General features: G+C 33.0%; 1 protein-coding gene across 3 annotated transcripts in view; it reads right to left on the reverse strand.

Moving 5' to 3' along the window:
- The window catches only part of HTT (huntingtin), a 208,483-nt gene that overhangs the window by 146,763 nt on the left and 48,233 nt on the right, over window positions 1–13,487 (reverse strand). For 2 of the 3 annotated variants that reach the window (XM_031943980.1, XM_031943982.1), the window contains exons 9-12: window positions 10,448–10,652; window positions 7,596–7,643; window positions 3,580–3,660; window positions 326–687 (exon numbers count right to left, since the gene is read on the reverse strand). In XM_031943980.1, coding sequence (XP_031799840.1) covers window positions 326–687; window positions 3,580–3,660; window positions 7,596–7,643; window positions 10,448–10,652 — 696 coding nt within the window. The remainder of the gene's footprint in view (window positions 1–325; window positions 688–3,579; window positions 3,661–7,595; window positions 7,644–10,447; window positions 10,653–13,487) is intronic. The other variant, XM_031943981.1, reaches the window with a different exon arrangement.

The following is a 13,487-nucleotide window of genomic DNA, read 5'->3' on the forward strand; positions in this document are numbered from 1 at the left end:
GTTAATTCGGATTGTATTGACAATTTTTTTTCACTTAGATCCATGAAGGTCTAAAGAGTATATTCCTTGTAATATATAATACATTCCATTTTTTTAATAGCATTCATCCAATCCAAATTATTATGACAGGCTATTAGAAGTTCATTATCTAAAGATCAAAAATGAGCTGATTTCTGCAATGAAGGTAAAAAATAAGGACAAGTTCTAAAAGGTATAACTGACCGACATCTTCACTGTTATTGGCCTCCACGGAGGAGATGTGAGACATGTCAAACCCCACAGAAAACTAGGTCTTCCCACCTTTGTCCACTCACTGCACACTTACAATTTCAGAACTGTCTGAAGGAGTCACAGCCGAATCTGGACCTTCTGTAGTTGTCTGTGAACTATCACTAATTGGTGATGAAGCCTGGGTCCCATCATTCATGTCCATAGTAGGATCAGAAGGGACAGCACTGATTTGGCTTGAGCTGCGACTAAGCATATCTTCTTCATCCCCATCTGTGGCTGCACTTGTCAAGTCACAGCCAGCCAGATCAACAGGATCTGACTGTAAAGTATGTTGTGACCTGGGCTGCTCAGTGATGATATCATGACCTGTGGAATCAGCAGCAGAACTTGTGGAGACAGGAGTAGATACACCTGATGAAGAAGCCAATTCACCTGTGATTTCACTCTTCATTGAGGCTGAAAGAAAAGAATGCTATATGAGGTTTTTATGACACTGTTTTCCTTTGATTCTCCTGCAAATAACTGATTGCTCATTCCAAATCTCCTTTAACAGATCAACTAACATATCAGCCCCCTCCCTGGGCTCCACTTTGGATTCTCTTCTCTCTATATTCTCTAAGGTAGTTGGTTAGCTGATTAGGTTCTATGGATATAATCGTCATTTTTATATGGATTTTTTCCACGTCCACATATCTAAGACCCAGTATCACCTCACCAAATGCTTTTTGATACTTTGAACTGGATGTCCTACAAATATCTCAAACTCAGTATGTTCAAAGTAAAAGAATCTTTCCAAAACACATCTCTTCTTCCTAACTTCCTTATTTCTACCGAGGGCACCATCATCCTTCCAGGAACGCAGATTAACAAGCTTTACATTATCCAGGACTCCTCACCCCATACATCCAACCATAGATCAAATTTCAACTTTTTTATTTATGAAATATTGCAATATTTGTCTACTTTTCTCCATGCACAGACCATTAGTCCAGCTCAGGTACTCACCATCTCATGAATGGACTGCTGGCAAGAGATTCTAAATCAGTCTCCCAGTCTGGTCTCCTCACCTCGATCAATCCTACCCATAGATGTCAGTCTTAAATATACTTATGTGATCCCTCCTACTCAAACCAGTGTCTCAATTCCTGGGACTTTTAAAGCTCTTCCCAGGCCGTCCTCTTCCTACTCTCCAGTCTTCTCACGTTATACCATGCTCTACAAGTCTGTGAGTCGGACAACATGGCCTCTCTGCTGATCCACAAAAGATGCTCCATCTCCTCTCTTTGCACTGGCCACATTCTTCCTAAAGTGCAGGCTCTCCTTCCACAATTCCACTTTGGAGACTTTGGCTTCTTTCAAACCATATGCAGCTCCAAGCACAAGCTTCTAAAGGAGGCCTTCTCCAGGCAGCCCAAATGCCAGAGCTTTTTAAATCCAAGGTTAATTTGTATGTACTTAAGGTTTTTTTGTATCACACACCATTCTCTTCCTCATCATGAAGTCAGTTTCTTGAAAGCTTTTACTTTATATCCCATGGGCATAATTGTTTTAACAAATCCTAGCTGATGCTGTCCTGTCACTATTGTTCAGTCTCCTTTGCTGGTTCTTGACCCATGTTTCCCCAGCTAACCCTAGTGTTATCGAGGCTCTGGCCTCTTCCCCGTAACTCTGTGAAGGTTATTTTATGTACTTTAAAACATTATTGTGCAAAGGGGAAGATAAGTTTGACTAGACAGAAGAAGGGACTATGAAAAAAAGTGAAGATGTATACTTATTGTGTATCTAATTTATATTTTAATGTATTTAACATCTACTGGTCATCCTGTCATCTGGGGGAGGGGGTGGGGGGGTAAGAGGTAAAAAATTGGAACAAGAGGTTTGGCAATTGTTAATGCTGTAAAGTTACCCATGCATATATCCTGTAAATAAAAGGTTATTAAATAAAAAAAAGAAAAGAAAAGAAAAGAAAAATAAAAAAAATAAAAATAAAAATATACACTCACTTAAGAACTAACTGCTTTCAAAAGTAAATCATCAACTACAAAGTTTAAAAAAAAGCAAAAATAAAATAAAATAAGATTTCAAAAAAAAAAAAAGAAAAGAAAAAAAGTGAAGAATGTCTGTTCTTCCATGTCAGAGACCTCATCACCTCCATCCATGAAGATGACTCCCAGGTCTGAACTTACAGTCTTGACCTTTCTTCTGAGCACAGGTCCTCCCCACCAACTGCCTTGTGGATACCTTAAAAGGCTGTCCAACCGGCATCACAAACTCACTTATGATAAAAAATTATATCCAGCATAAGAACTGATGGTAGTTTTAATGCAGTTCAAAGCATACTTTTTTTTAAATTTTATTTTTAAATTTTTTTTCACATAACTAATTGCATGACTATGCATATATAATCTATATCTAATTTTCTACCTCAAGAAGGTAGACAAGGAAGAAGAAGGGAAAGAACTAGGAATTCACACATTTTTTAAAATGAATGTTTAGATTTTTTTTTAATGGAATTGAAAAAAAATAAAATGCTCATAAATAAAAGTTTGTTTAATAATTGGCACATTTTGCTGTTGTTGTTAGGATAGCTAGATCGTATAGTGATAAAGTGCCAGTCAAGAAGACTCATCAGGCCATAGATACTTCTTAATTATGTGACCCAGAGCAAGTCACTTCACCCTTTATACCCCAGAATGTTAGCTCCTTGAAGGCTGTTTTTCTTTGTATCTCCAGGACTTACTATGGTGTCTGACCCAGAGGAACATGTTAATAAACATTTGTTTAATAACTGGCACATAGTAAGGGTTTCATTATTGTCAACATGCTGGTTAATTGAAGGAGAATAATTTGGATGATATGCAGAATGACAGAAGGAGTAAGGAATGCTACATGTAAATTACACAAAACTATATTTTAATTTCATTGTTACCAGAAAGCCTTCAACCATTGCTCATCACCTTTCCATTCAAAGATATTCTGGAAAGGCAAAGTCATTCTGAAATGGGTATTTATCAACTATTAGGAGAGAGGGAAATAGTAAACAGGAAGACAGAAACACAGGATTTCAAGGTGGAAAAAAAAAACAGGATCTCCACTAACTATTGAAACTTTTCCCCAAAATTCATATTTCTAGAGAAAGGTATATATCAGGAGATGCATTTAACAAATCCTTCCCCAGAAGATTTGAGCCAAAAGAAAGAAATGTGAGTGAATATTTTGAGAAAAAATTGATTTATTACTTCTAACAGCAAGTGTAACAGTTGATAAAATCAATATGCAGCAATAACAGTAAGAGATTAAAATGCAAAGCCAGATAACCAACTTCTAAATAAAACTATACTGAATTACCTGCAAATGCTGTGCTGCTAACTTCAGACCTTGATTCTGGGTCATCTTCTAAGCCTTCTTCTTCTCCTAAGAGCACTTTACCTGATAAACAATGTAGTAATTAAAATCAACTAAATTCAACAATTATTTATTAAGTATCTAAGTGTTAAGCACTATATACTATAACCTGGGAATTTGGTTTCCTCATAGTAACAGTTTCTTTTTTAGTTTTCCTAAAATATATAATAGGCTTCCTGAAACAAAAAATCTTTTTCTAAATGTCAAATCACAGGAAGATCTAAATCACTTCTTCATATTACCTTCATTCAAACAGTTAATATTTAAACAGAATTTGAGAGCTTATAAGATGATTTCCTCATAGGACACCATGAATACCATTACTTACAATAAAAACTACATTTGAAAAACTACATTGAAACAGGAGACAGGAAAATTTAAATGCAAATGTTTAATTTTAGATTTCCTATAAGAATGTAAACATATCTCTTCCCCTTTACCATTAAACAAGAAGACCGCAACAAGGGACCCTGAGGTAAATTTCCTTTTCTGTAAAATGGGAATAATTATATTTACAGCATTACCAAATTGTTGTGGGGGAAAAAAAAATTCTTAAACTTTAGAGCACTAAAAAAATTAAGCCACTGTTTCTACTGGTAGTGGAAAAGAATATACCTAAGACATTTAAGAAAGATCGTAGGATACCATTCAAACTGAGAAAATAGTTTCATAACATAGTGCACAACTAATGGAGTATGCTATCCCAATGTTAAATTAAATTTCTGTGTAATGACCAATCCTGGCCACAGAGATGATATAATCAAACGATGTAATGCCTCTCTCAACTTTGAAAAATTGGATCAGAATGAAGAATGCTTTGCTATAAGTAAAAGATCAAAGGAATGGTGTGGAAAAAGAGAAGACAAGACAGAATCTATGTCACATGTAAACAAAAGACACCAATAATTTTTAAAATTTTTTAAAATAATAAAATGTGGATTCACTGATAAAAATACAATTCTCTTAGCTCTAAAAATGTCACCTCTTAAGAGTTTTCTTCACTAAATAAAAATGTGACCTCCATAAATTAAGTTGATTTCTCCAAAGTATTAAACCACTACAGCGAGAACCTACATATCTTCAAAACTGAAATGTGAAATTATAAAATGTGACTTCAGATTTCATAAAGTATTTAAAAATATTTTTCAGACAAATCATAACAACGAATTATTTTTCAGGAAAAGACATAAATCCAAAAAACATCCTCAAAACTATATGTATTATCATTACTATCCCCAAGGAATAAAAAAAAAATAATGATAATAATAAAATCTGATATTTATATAGATCCTTAAGGTTTGCAAGATACTTTTATATCCTATGCATTCATCAACTTTATACAGATTCCATCTTAATAATTATAATATATTACAATGTCCTTAACAGATACTGTCCAAATAATTGTGAGAATTCCTTTCTTTAAAACTGCTTTATAAAATATTAATAAGCAAAAAATACATACATATATATATACATACACACAAAGAAATGAATAAAAAGGGGAAGATAGGAGTAATATAGATGTCATAGATGTAGAAATTAACTTTCAAAAGAAAATAAGTGCAAATGTAGCTTCACTTGATTGGATCATTTAGAGTTAGAATAAATATTTTTAAATTCTTCAATACTTCATAGGCCTGTGATTTTTTTAAAAATTTTTTTGTTGAGGCAATTGGGATTATGTGACTTGCCCAGGGTCACACAGCTAGGAAGCGTTAAGTGTCTGAGGCCACATTTGAACTCCGGGTCCTCCTGACTTCAGAGCTGGATCTCTATCCACTGCACCACCTAGCTGCCCCAAGGGGCTTGTGATTTAATCAACGTGCACACTTCCTTCATTGAGGACTGCTGAGGCCAAAAAGATTGTTACTCTTTAGCAACCTAGTGATGAGCCTTTCAATAAGTCATTATTAGAGAGGAAAATGTAGAGAAGTCCCAACTCAGGTGATTAAAGAAATGATGACAGTTAGTTAAACGTGGCTATGATTGGCTTTGTGTGTGCCTATGAAAAGTATAAATCATTTACCTTGCCAAACTGGGGGAACTGCTAAAGCAGAAAACAAAAAAGACAATCATATCATATCTATATCTATATCTATATCTATATATAGATATATATATATATAGATATATATATATATATATTTTTTTTTTTAATTCCTCTGAAGAAAAAGGTTAGGACAACTTCTTTTATCCTAATCTTCCTGACAGGAACAATGAACTAAACTAGTTCAAATACTATTAGTCAAACAAATACTAGTAACAGGTTTGCTAATTACTCATTATTTTCTAGCTAACTTTGCAGCTCTTCAACTGAGACATGAACAAATGGCAAACAAAATGTTTTGGTTTCACTAGGAGACAAAAAAATTCAATGTTCTAGTAAATAAAGAAAATATAAAATATACATTTAAAAAATGAAGGGGTTCTAGTATTTTTAAGGTATGCCAAGGAGTTTAAAATTCTTTTAAACTGACTGTTAGATGGTAAAATGGACAGAATGCCAGGTTTGGAGTCAGGAAGACCCGAGTTCAAATTCAGTCTCAAAACTCATTAACTATATGATTCTAGACATTTAGCCTGTTTGCCTCAATTTCCTCAACAGTAAAAGAGAGATAATTATAATATCTACCTCAGCATTGTTGTGAGGATTTGATTTAGAGATAATAATTATAAATTTCTTAGCACAGTGATTGGCACATAGTAAGTGGTATATTAAAGTTAGCTATTAAATTATGAATCTCAAGGACTTTGTGCAACAATGGTACAACAGTTATGAAATATCTGGATTACTAATGGAAAAAACTTTTCAGAATCCATACCCTCCTACCATACATAGACCCCTTATTAAAAATAACTTCCTTCTCTAAAAAATAAGACTTAAAAAACATCATATTAAAAGAATTCTCCACTACACACAGCAGTCACCTAATAAATGTTTTTAATTAATAAATGAATGATAGAGAAAAAAAAAAAGGAATGTTATTCTTTCAAGATTTCAGAATAGAAGATGACAGAATGCCCTTCAAATAAAAGGACATTCAGTCTGAACAAGAAACTGAGAATGGCATTTCAAAGATTTATAAAATGTATAAGCAAATCAATAGGTTAGAAGTACATTAGTTGATATAGTCAAATTAACATTCTGCACAAGATTTGATAATTGGTATCCAAAATATGGCTGACAAAAAGATAACAGGGATCTAGTTTAAAAGTAAATGCATAGTGTTCTAAATGGGGAAAAAAAATTTAAATTATTATTTGTCTAAACAAAATGAAGTTAAGAGCACAGAATGATATCTGCTTAACATTATAATTAGTTCCACAAGAACATTACCTTAAGAGAAATGATATTACAGAACAGTTATTTTCAAAGCAAAACTGCTCTGCAAATGGGAAATAATGTTCCTGGGAATACAAAATTCAGACCATAAAAACTCCAAATAAACTTTTACAAGCAACCTAAGACTAAAAGAGGGAATCAAAATTCCAGGCCAAAGCTAAGCTAAACAATAGACAAAGAACATTAGGTTGGATAAGGTATTTTGGTCAGAGGGACAGAAGCACCCAGAAATTAACTAGGGCTGAGTAGAATTTACTTAAGATAGTTGTCTACTTACAATGCCTTAAATTAGTTATTGTTTAACTACTTTGGACAAATCTATAGGCACAAATTATTCCAGGTATACCTGTGCAACATAAAATTAAGGAGATTACCTATAAACAGAAGCAATCAAAAATAAAAGCAAATTTACATAATTATGGCCCGATTATCAAGGGTTTCAGCAATATTTTTAATGGTAAAAAAAATTTTCCTGAGAACAGACATAGAAACAGAGTCCAATGTATTATGAAAATAGAGAAAGAAAATAAGTGATGGAAACAGAGTCCAATATATTATGGGGAAAAAAAAGAAAACAATAAGATCACACAAGACTCTGATTTTTAAAAATAATCACCTTTTTGTTTTCTTGAAAGAACAGGGCTGCATGAAGACCCCCCTCCAGCTGCAAATCATAGAGAGCAAAAGATCAAAAGTAAGAAAATGGGCTGCTGAAATAAAGAAGGAATTTTCAATAGCTTAAAAAAAAAGCTGAATTTCATGCAAACTTGAATATAGCAAATATATTCCATAAACTGTAATTTAGGATATAATCAATATTATTGTTCTCTATTTTGAGAATCCCAAGATTATTTATAAAAACATAATAAAGTACTGAACATAAATTAGGTGCAACCCAAAATATAAACCCAGCTAATTAATTAGATGACAGCACCTTTCACAAAATATCAGAAACATCAGGATATTTGTCTGACCTCTAATAGGTAAATACAATATGAATAATTAGCTGGAGAATAAATCTTCTTTGGTTAAAAAAAAAAACACACACAAATTCTAACAATCTTCCAAATTAATTGTTCATGAAAATAAACATTCCATACATAAAAACATATTCCCAGACCATACATTGTAAGTACTATATAAATATTAGCTATTATTATTTTTGTCATGTGATTTACCACTATAATGAAGAATAAACAATGATCTGTACATTCAAATTTGGCAATTATTAGAATTCAAATCTACTTTCTTCTAATTTGCCTAAACTTGTCAGAACAATAAAAAATGAAGAGTATAAATGAACAAAGTGTAGTTGCTGTTGAGGATGGTACATAAGGTGGATAGACATACTTAAGCTGATAGCCAGAACCCAAGAGATAAGCATTTCCAGATTAGAGAGAGTTTTTTATAGTTATGTCCCAAAGATAGGACTATCACCCTGGAACTTAACTAGACAGCAGAGACCTGAGGCCAAAATTCAAGAAAACAAACAAGACACAATAAGAACTTTGGGTAAAACAGGGAGGAAAAAAAAGAGATAAAAGAGAACATACAAGTAAAATATAAATTTCTTAAGGGCTGAAACCAACTTTTTATAGTTGAATCCCAAATTTGTAGCACAATGCTTTTTTCATAATAAGGTAAATTTTTACTGAACTGCACTGAATTACTGAGTGGATAAGACAGAAATCTGGTTTCATAGTATCTTAAGATTTAAGGCTAGGAGGCAGATTATCTAGTCTAAGTCAATTTTATAGGAGAGGAAAAGAAAGCCTAAGGAAAAGTCACTTTACCATAGTCAAGAAATAAATGGTAGATCCAGGATATGAATGAAGGTACTCAACTGCAAAGATAGTGAGCATTTGTTTTCGTAACTATTTAACATCAACACTCCTAGAACCCTAAAGCCCAAAGTGATACTCCTTCCCTTGCAATGGTTAAACAACAAAATGTTTGATCTATATTATATAAAATTCTTTAGTAAGTTACAGACCCCAAAAATTCCACCAATCAAAATTAAAAATACCTTTTGGAATGTAAAATGGAATGAAATATGTGAAAAGTTATTAATTACTAATATCCTTGAATAAATTCATTTAGTCAGATTGCTTTTCCCCAGCACCAACCTGAGATCCACTTTAGTAAGAACATATAATAACTTTCTTTTGGGAGAAAAACAAGATAATTTTAGAATGCAAATAGATTTAAGGGTTAGCAAGTAAGATGATTTAAAAAAAGAGAGATAATATTAAAGCACAGAAAAGGAAATGGGAGAGTCACAAAGGAAAACTGAAATATTGGACAACCCTGAGCCTGTCTCCAGTTCAGAGGGATTAAATAAAAAACATTTAATAACTTTGTAAAACAGGGTCCCAAAATAAATACAAAGAACCAAACTACAAAGGGAATGTAATTCTACTTCTATACCTCTTGACCATATGCCATTTACCAAAGGGCCTGGCTTCTCATGGATGGCCAGAGTCAGATACAATGACCACAGGAATAACTATATAAAAATATATATATATATTAAAAGAATTGCTACTTCTAAAATGGAATATTCTGATAACACTGTGAATAAGGTATACAAATGTCAGCAATACCTAAATAAGTATTAAAAGTTGGAAATTTTTTCACAGGTAACTGATGATAATACATCATAAATTAATAATACCAACATATACCCATCAATCAACAAGCCTTAACACTGGAATATAAAAATGAAAGTCCCAGTCCTCAAGGAATTTATATTATATTGAACACATTTAAGAATATATAACATACAAAATAAACACAAAGTACTTTGGAAGGAAGGCTGAAGGGAATGAAGAAATATAAGACATTTATTTCTTATATAAGAAATAACATTTAAGCTGAGCTGTTGAGGAAGTAAGGGATTCTAAGAAACAGACATAAAAAGCAATCATATCCTATCATTAAGAATGCTCAAAAGTGCAAGATCTGAGATAAAAGTCATGTTTAATGAATAGCAAGGTCAGTTTGGCTATCAGCTAGAGTATGTTAAAAGGAAATAAAATACAATAAGCTTAGGAAAGATAAGCTGGAGCTACATTGTGAAAGAATCCAAGTGACAGAAAAGAGTGCATTTATGCTTAGTGGTAATAGGGAAAAACAATAGGTTTTATAGAGCAGAAGAGTAATTAGGACAACAATTTTGTTTAGTTGAAATTTTTATAAAGACAGGAATTACAATTACCAGTAAAACTCCAATCTTCTGGAATTATTTTTCCAAAGTATATAAATCATTAAGAGTGTGTCAGAACAATTAACAGGCAGAGTAGCAAGAGAATTTTATTGGGATTTTAATGATTATTAAAGTATATAAGTATTTGTGAATTCAAGTTAAAGGAATCTTAACAAAATGAGATGTACTTGATACATATTAATAAATATTGGAAAATGCACTGTGCAGATAAGATAAAAATCTTAGCATTCCAAATAACTTACCTATAAGTTCCACAATACTTCCACTGCGACTTCTGCTAGTAAACTCTTCTTTGGTCACATTGACCTGTCCAATACCACCCGAAGTGGTCAGGGCTTGAAGAAGCTCAGCTGGAGGTGTTTTAAAAAGTTGTTGCAATAATTCTAATGCTCCAGTTACAACATTGTGATCTTGGTGCTGGGTGTAATGCAAAGTCAATTCATATACCTAAGAACCAAAAAAGCCACGCTGGAATATTCATTCATTTATTTATTTATTAGGAGGTAAGGGCGGGGGTGAAGGGAGGACCTGAAAGAAGGTTAGTTTTATGTTCAGGAATTTCAGTTAACCAAACTATTATTAAGAACTGAGAACAACACAGATAATCAAAAACCCTTAACTTGGAGTGACTTTTTGTCATATAAATTAATATTAGGATTTCATTCAGATACTACCACTTCAATTAGAAATGGTATTATCTAGTTTATTATTACTATAAGTATGATTTGTTAAATAAACTTATATGAAGAAAAATATGTAGCTCAAAAAAATTAAGTATTTAGTTCCTAATATCCTGTAACATAGAAAAAAAGGAATCAGATTTTTATGAGTTAAGATACCTTTAAAGATTATATAGTTCAATCCCAGAAATTACAAAACTACAGTATTTCAAAGTTGGAAAGAATCTTAGTCATCATTTAGTGCAAATTCTACTAGTCAAAGAAGTTTCTTTACAACATAAGCAAAAAGTAGTCATCCAAGCTTAGTTTGAAGGAAGGAGGCATCTCAGTTCATTAGAAATTGCACCCACAATATTAACAGATTTCTCTAACATTTAGGAATGGTTTAGAGACTGAGTCTCTATCTCTTTGTACTTCCACTCACAGCTCCAAGTTCTGCTCTGGGGGACAAATAAAATTTGCCTCAAGTCTTTTCCACAGTGGCCTTTCAAATTTAAATACTTGAAGACAGCAAACACAAACCTAAAGTCTCCACTCCAAGATAAATATCCCCAAGTCCTTCTCCCCTTTACAATCCTATCTTAAGGTCCCTTTCTCCAGAAAGGAGAAGAAAACTAGACCACCTTTATTTCCTTTTTTCCAGGCAATTTTCCCAGGGGCTGGATAAGATAAGTCAACACTTCTCCTTCTAAAGCTGAACCACCAAGCCTTATTTATCCTCAGCTGCTCCTCTAAGATTTCTGGGTCTTTCCACCTACTCTACTGCAGCTTCCTTAAGATCTTTAAAACTATCCATCTGCTCTGAAAAAGGACTTTGCTTTACTGGTTGCCTCCCTGAAATGAGAGTATGACAGCCTAGATAGTAGGCTCTGTCTCACTTTTTCTATTTGTAACCTCAGGATTCAGTACAATGCTTTGGCACATAATGACCTAATATTCTGTCATTCATTCATTCTGATAGAATGAGTAAAAAGCCATTCATTACCCTGGTCCTTCTCCTCTGGATGTTATCTTACCAAATTCCTTCCTAGAATACAATGCCCAGAACTGAACATAAATTTTCAGTGTGGTCTGAATAAAACAATATACTACCACTTTTTTGCAAAATCTAAGATCACATTGGTTTTCTTAGATACCCCAACAAACTGTTTACTCACATTTAGGTCACCACGATCTAAAACCCACATATATTTTAAAGACAAATTATTATCCAAACAGATATACCTCATTTGCTTGTTAGATGCCTTTATGTTTATCCCTCTTAAATGTAATGTTTGATATAATCCAACATAACAGGCTGTCAAAAGTTTATTAAATCTTGACTTTCATCCAGTGTGTCCCTCCCAGTATTAGATCATTTCTAAATTTGGTAAACAAACAAGCCATACATTTTATCCAAATCACTGATAATGACAAAAGCCTAAGAGCCCAAAGGATAAAGTTAGTTGAAAAGAAGGTCTGGGTAAAAGTTCCACCTTTTGACCCATCCGGACTTGTGGGCACGTCACTTAACCTCTCCATGTTCTAGAAAATTCTCTAAGACTGTAACATAAAAATGTGACCAGTCTTAGTACAGAAAGTTTCCTCGCCAGAGTAATCTATACTAATGAAATAAGAGGTCCTGACCTTATACTTGCCCCTAATGATAATAGTGTTAAACAATAGAAAGCTAAGCATGATTCCTTGGATACTAATGGACATCTCCTTCCAGCTGACATAGGTTCATTAATAACTACATTTTGGATATGGCCATTAAAATAGTTCCAATAGCATCAAAAAATACTTGTAAGAAATGATGGAGATTAAAGTGAGAGAAGCAAAAAACCTATTTTTACAATGATAATGTAATTTTTAAAAAGCAAATTGGAAAAATTTAAGAAATTTGGTCAACTAACCACATCTACGGGGAACCCTGATGAAATATAACCTCATAACAAAGAGATCATGGTCTCAAGGTAAAAAATGAAAAATTTCAAGCACAGCCAAGATGTGGATTTGTTTTGCTTGACTATGAATATAGGGGATAAAAGTAGAAAACACAATTATTTTGTGACATTTTAATGGATTAATGTGGAAATCCACCCACTATGCAAGAATAAGGGGTAAAGAAGATAGTCATATCCACTACTGTACAATTACTTGCCGTCTTTGGCTAAAAGAACACTGCAATTTAATTATCTCTGGTCTCTTCTCCATGCCTTTTTTAGGGAAGAAGAAGGAGTTCTCTTAAACTTCTAATGAATTCTGCTACTCAAATTATAAATACTCCCCTTTTCTCTGGTGGATAATCCATCTCTTAAATCTATCACCCTCCCCCTAGCTGTGAAATGCTTTATTATGTAGAACAGATTTCCTAATAAAATTTTTCATCTTCAGTTTGGCCTATCTTTAACCCACAGTCATTTGGTCCTTTGCTGACATGTTTACGTCTCTTAACAAGCAAAGAAAGTTTTCCAATTCATGTTTATTACAAGGATTTTCTTTTTTCAAAACTGTGGAGGGAAGGAAGGAAGAAGTATTTGAGGATAGATGAAAGGAAAATTAGAAACAAGAAAAAAGGATAGACATTGAAGCACTTCAAAAATGCTAATGAAAAAAGGCA

This window comes from Sarcophilus harrisii, chromosome 6, assembly GCF_902635505.1.
Source record: "Sarcophilus harrisii chromosome 6, mSarHar1.11, whole genome shotgun sequence".
NCBI classification, from domain to species: Eukaryota; Metazoa; Chordata; class Mammalia; order Dasyuromorphia; family Dasyuridae; genus Sarcophilus; species Sarcophilus harrisii.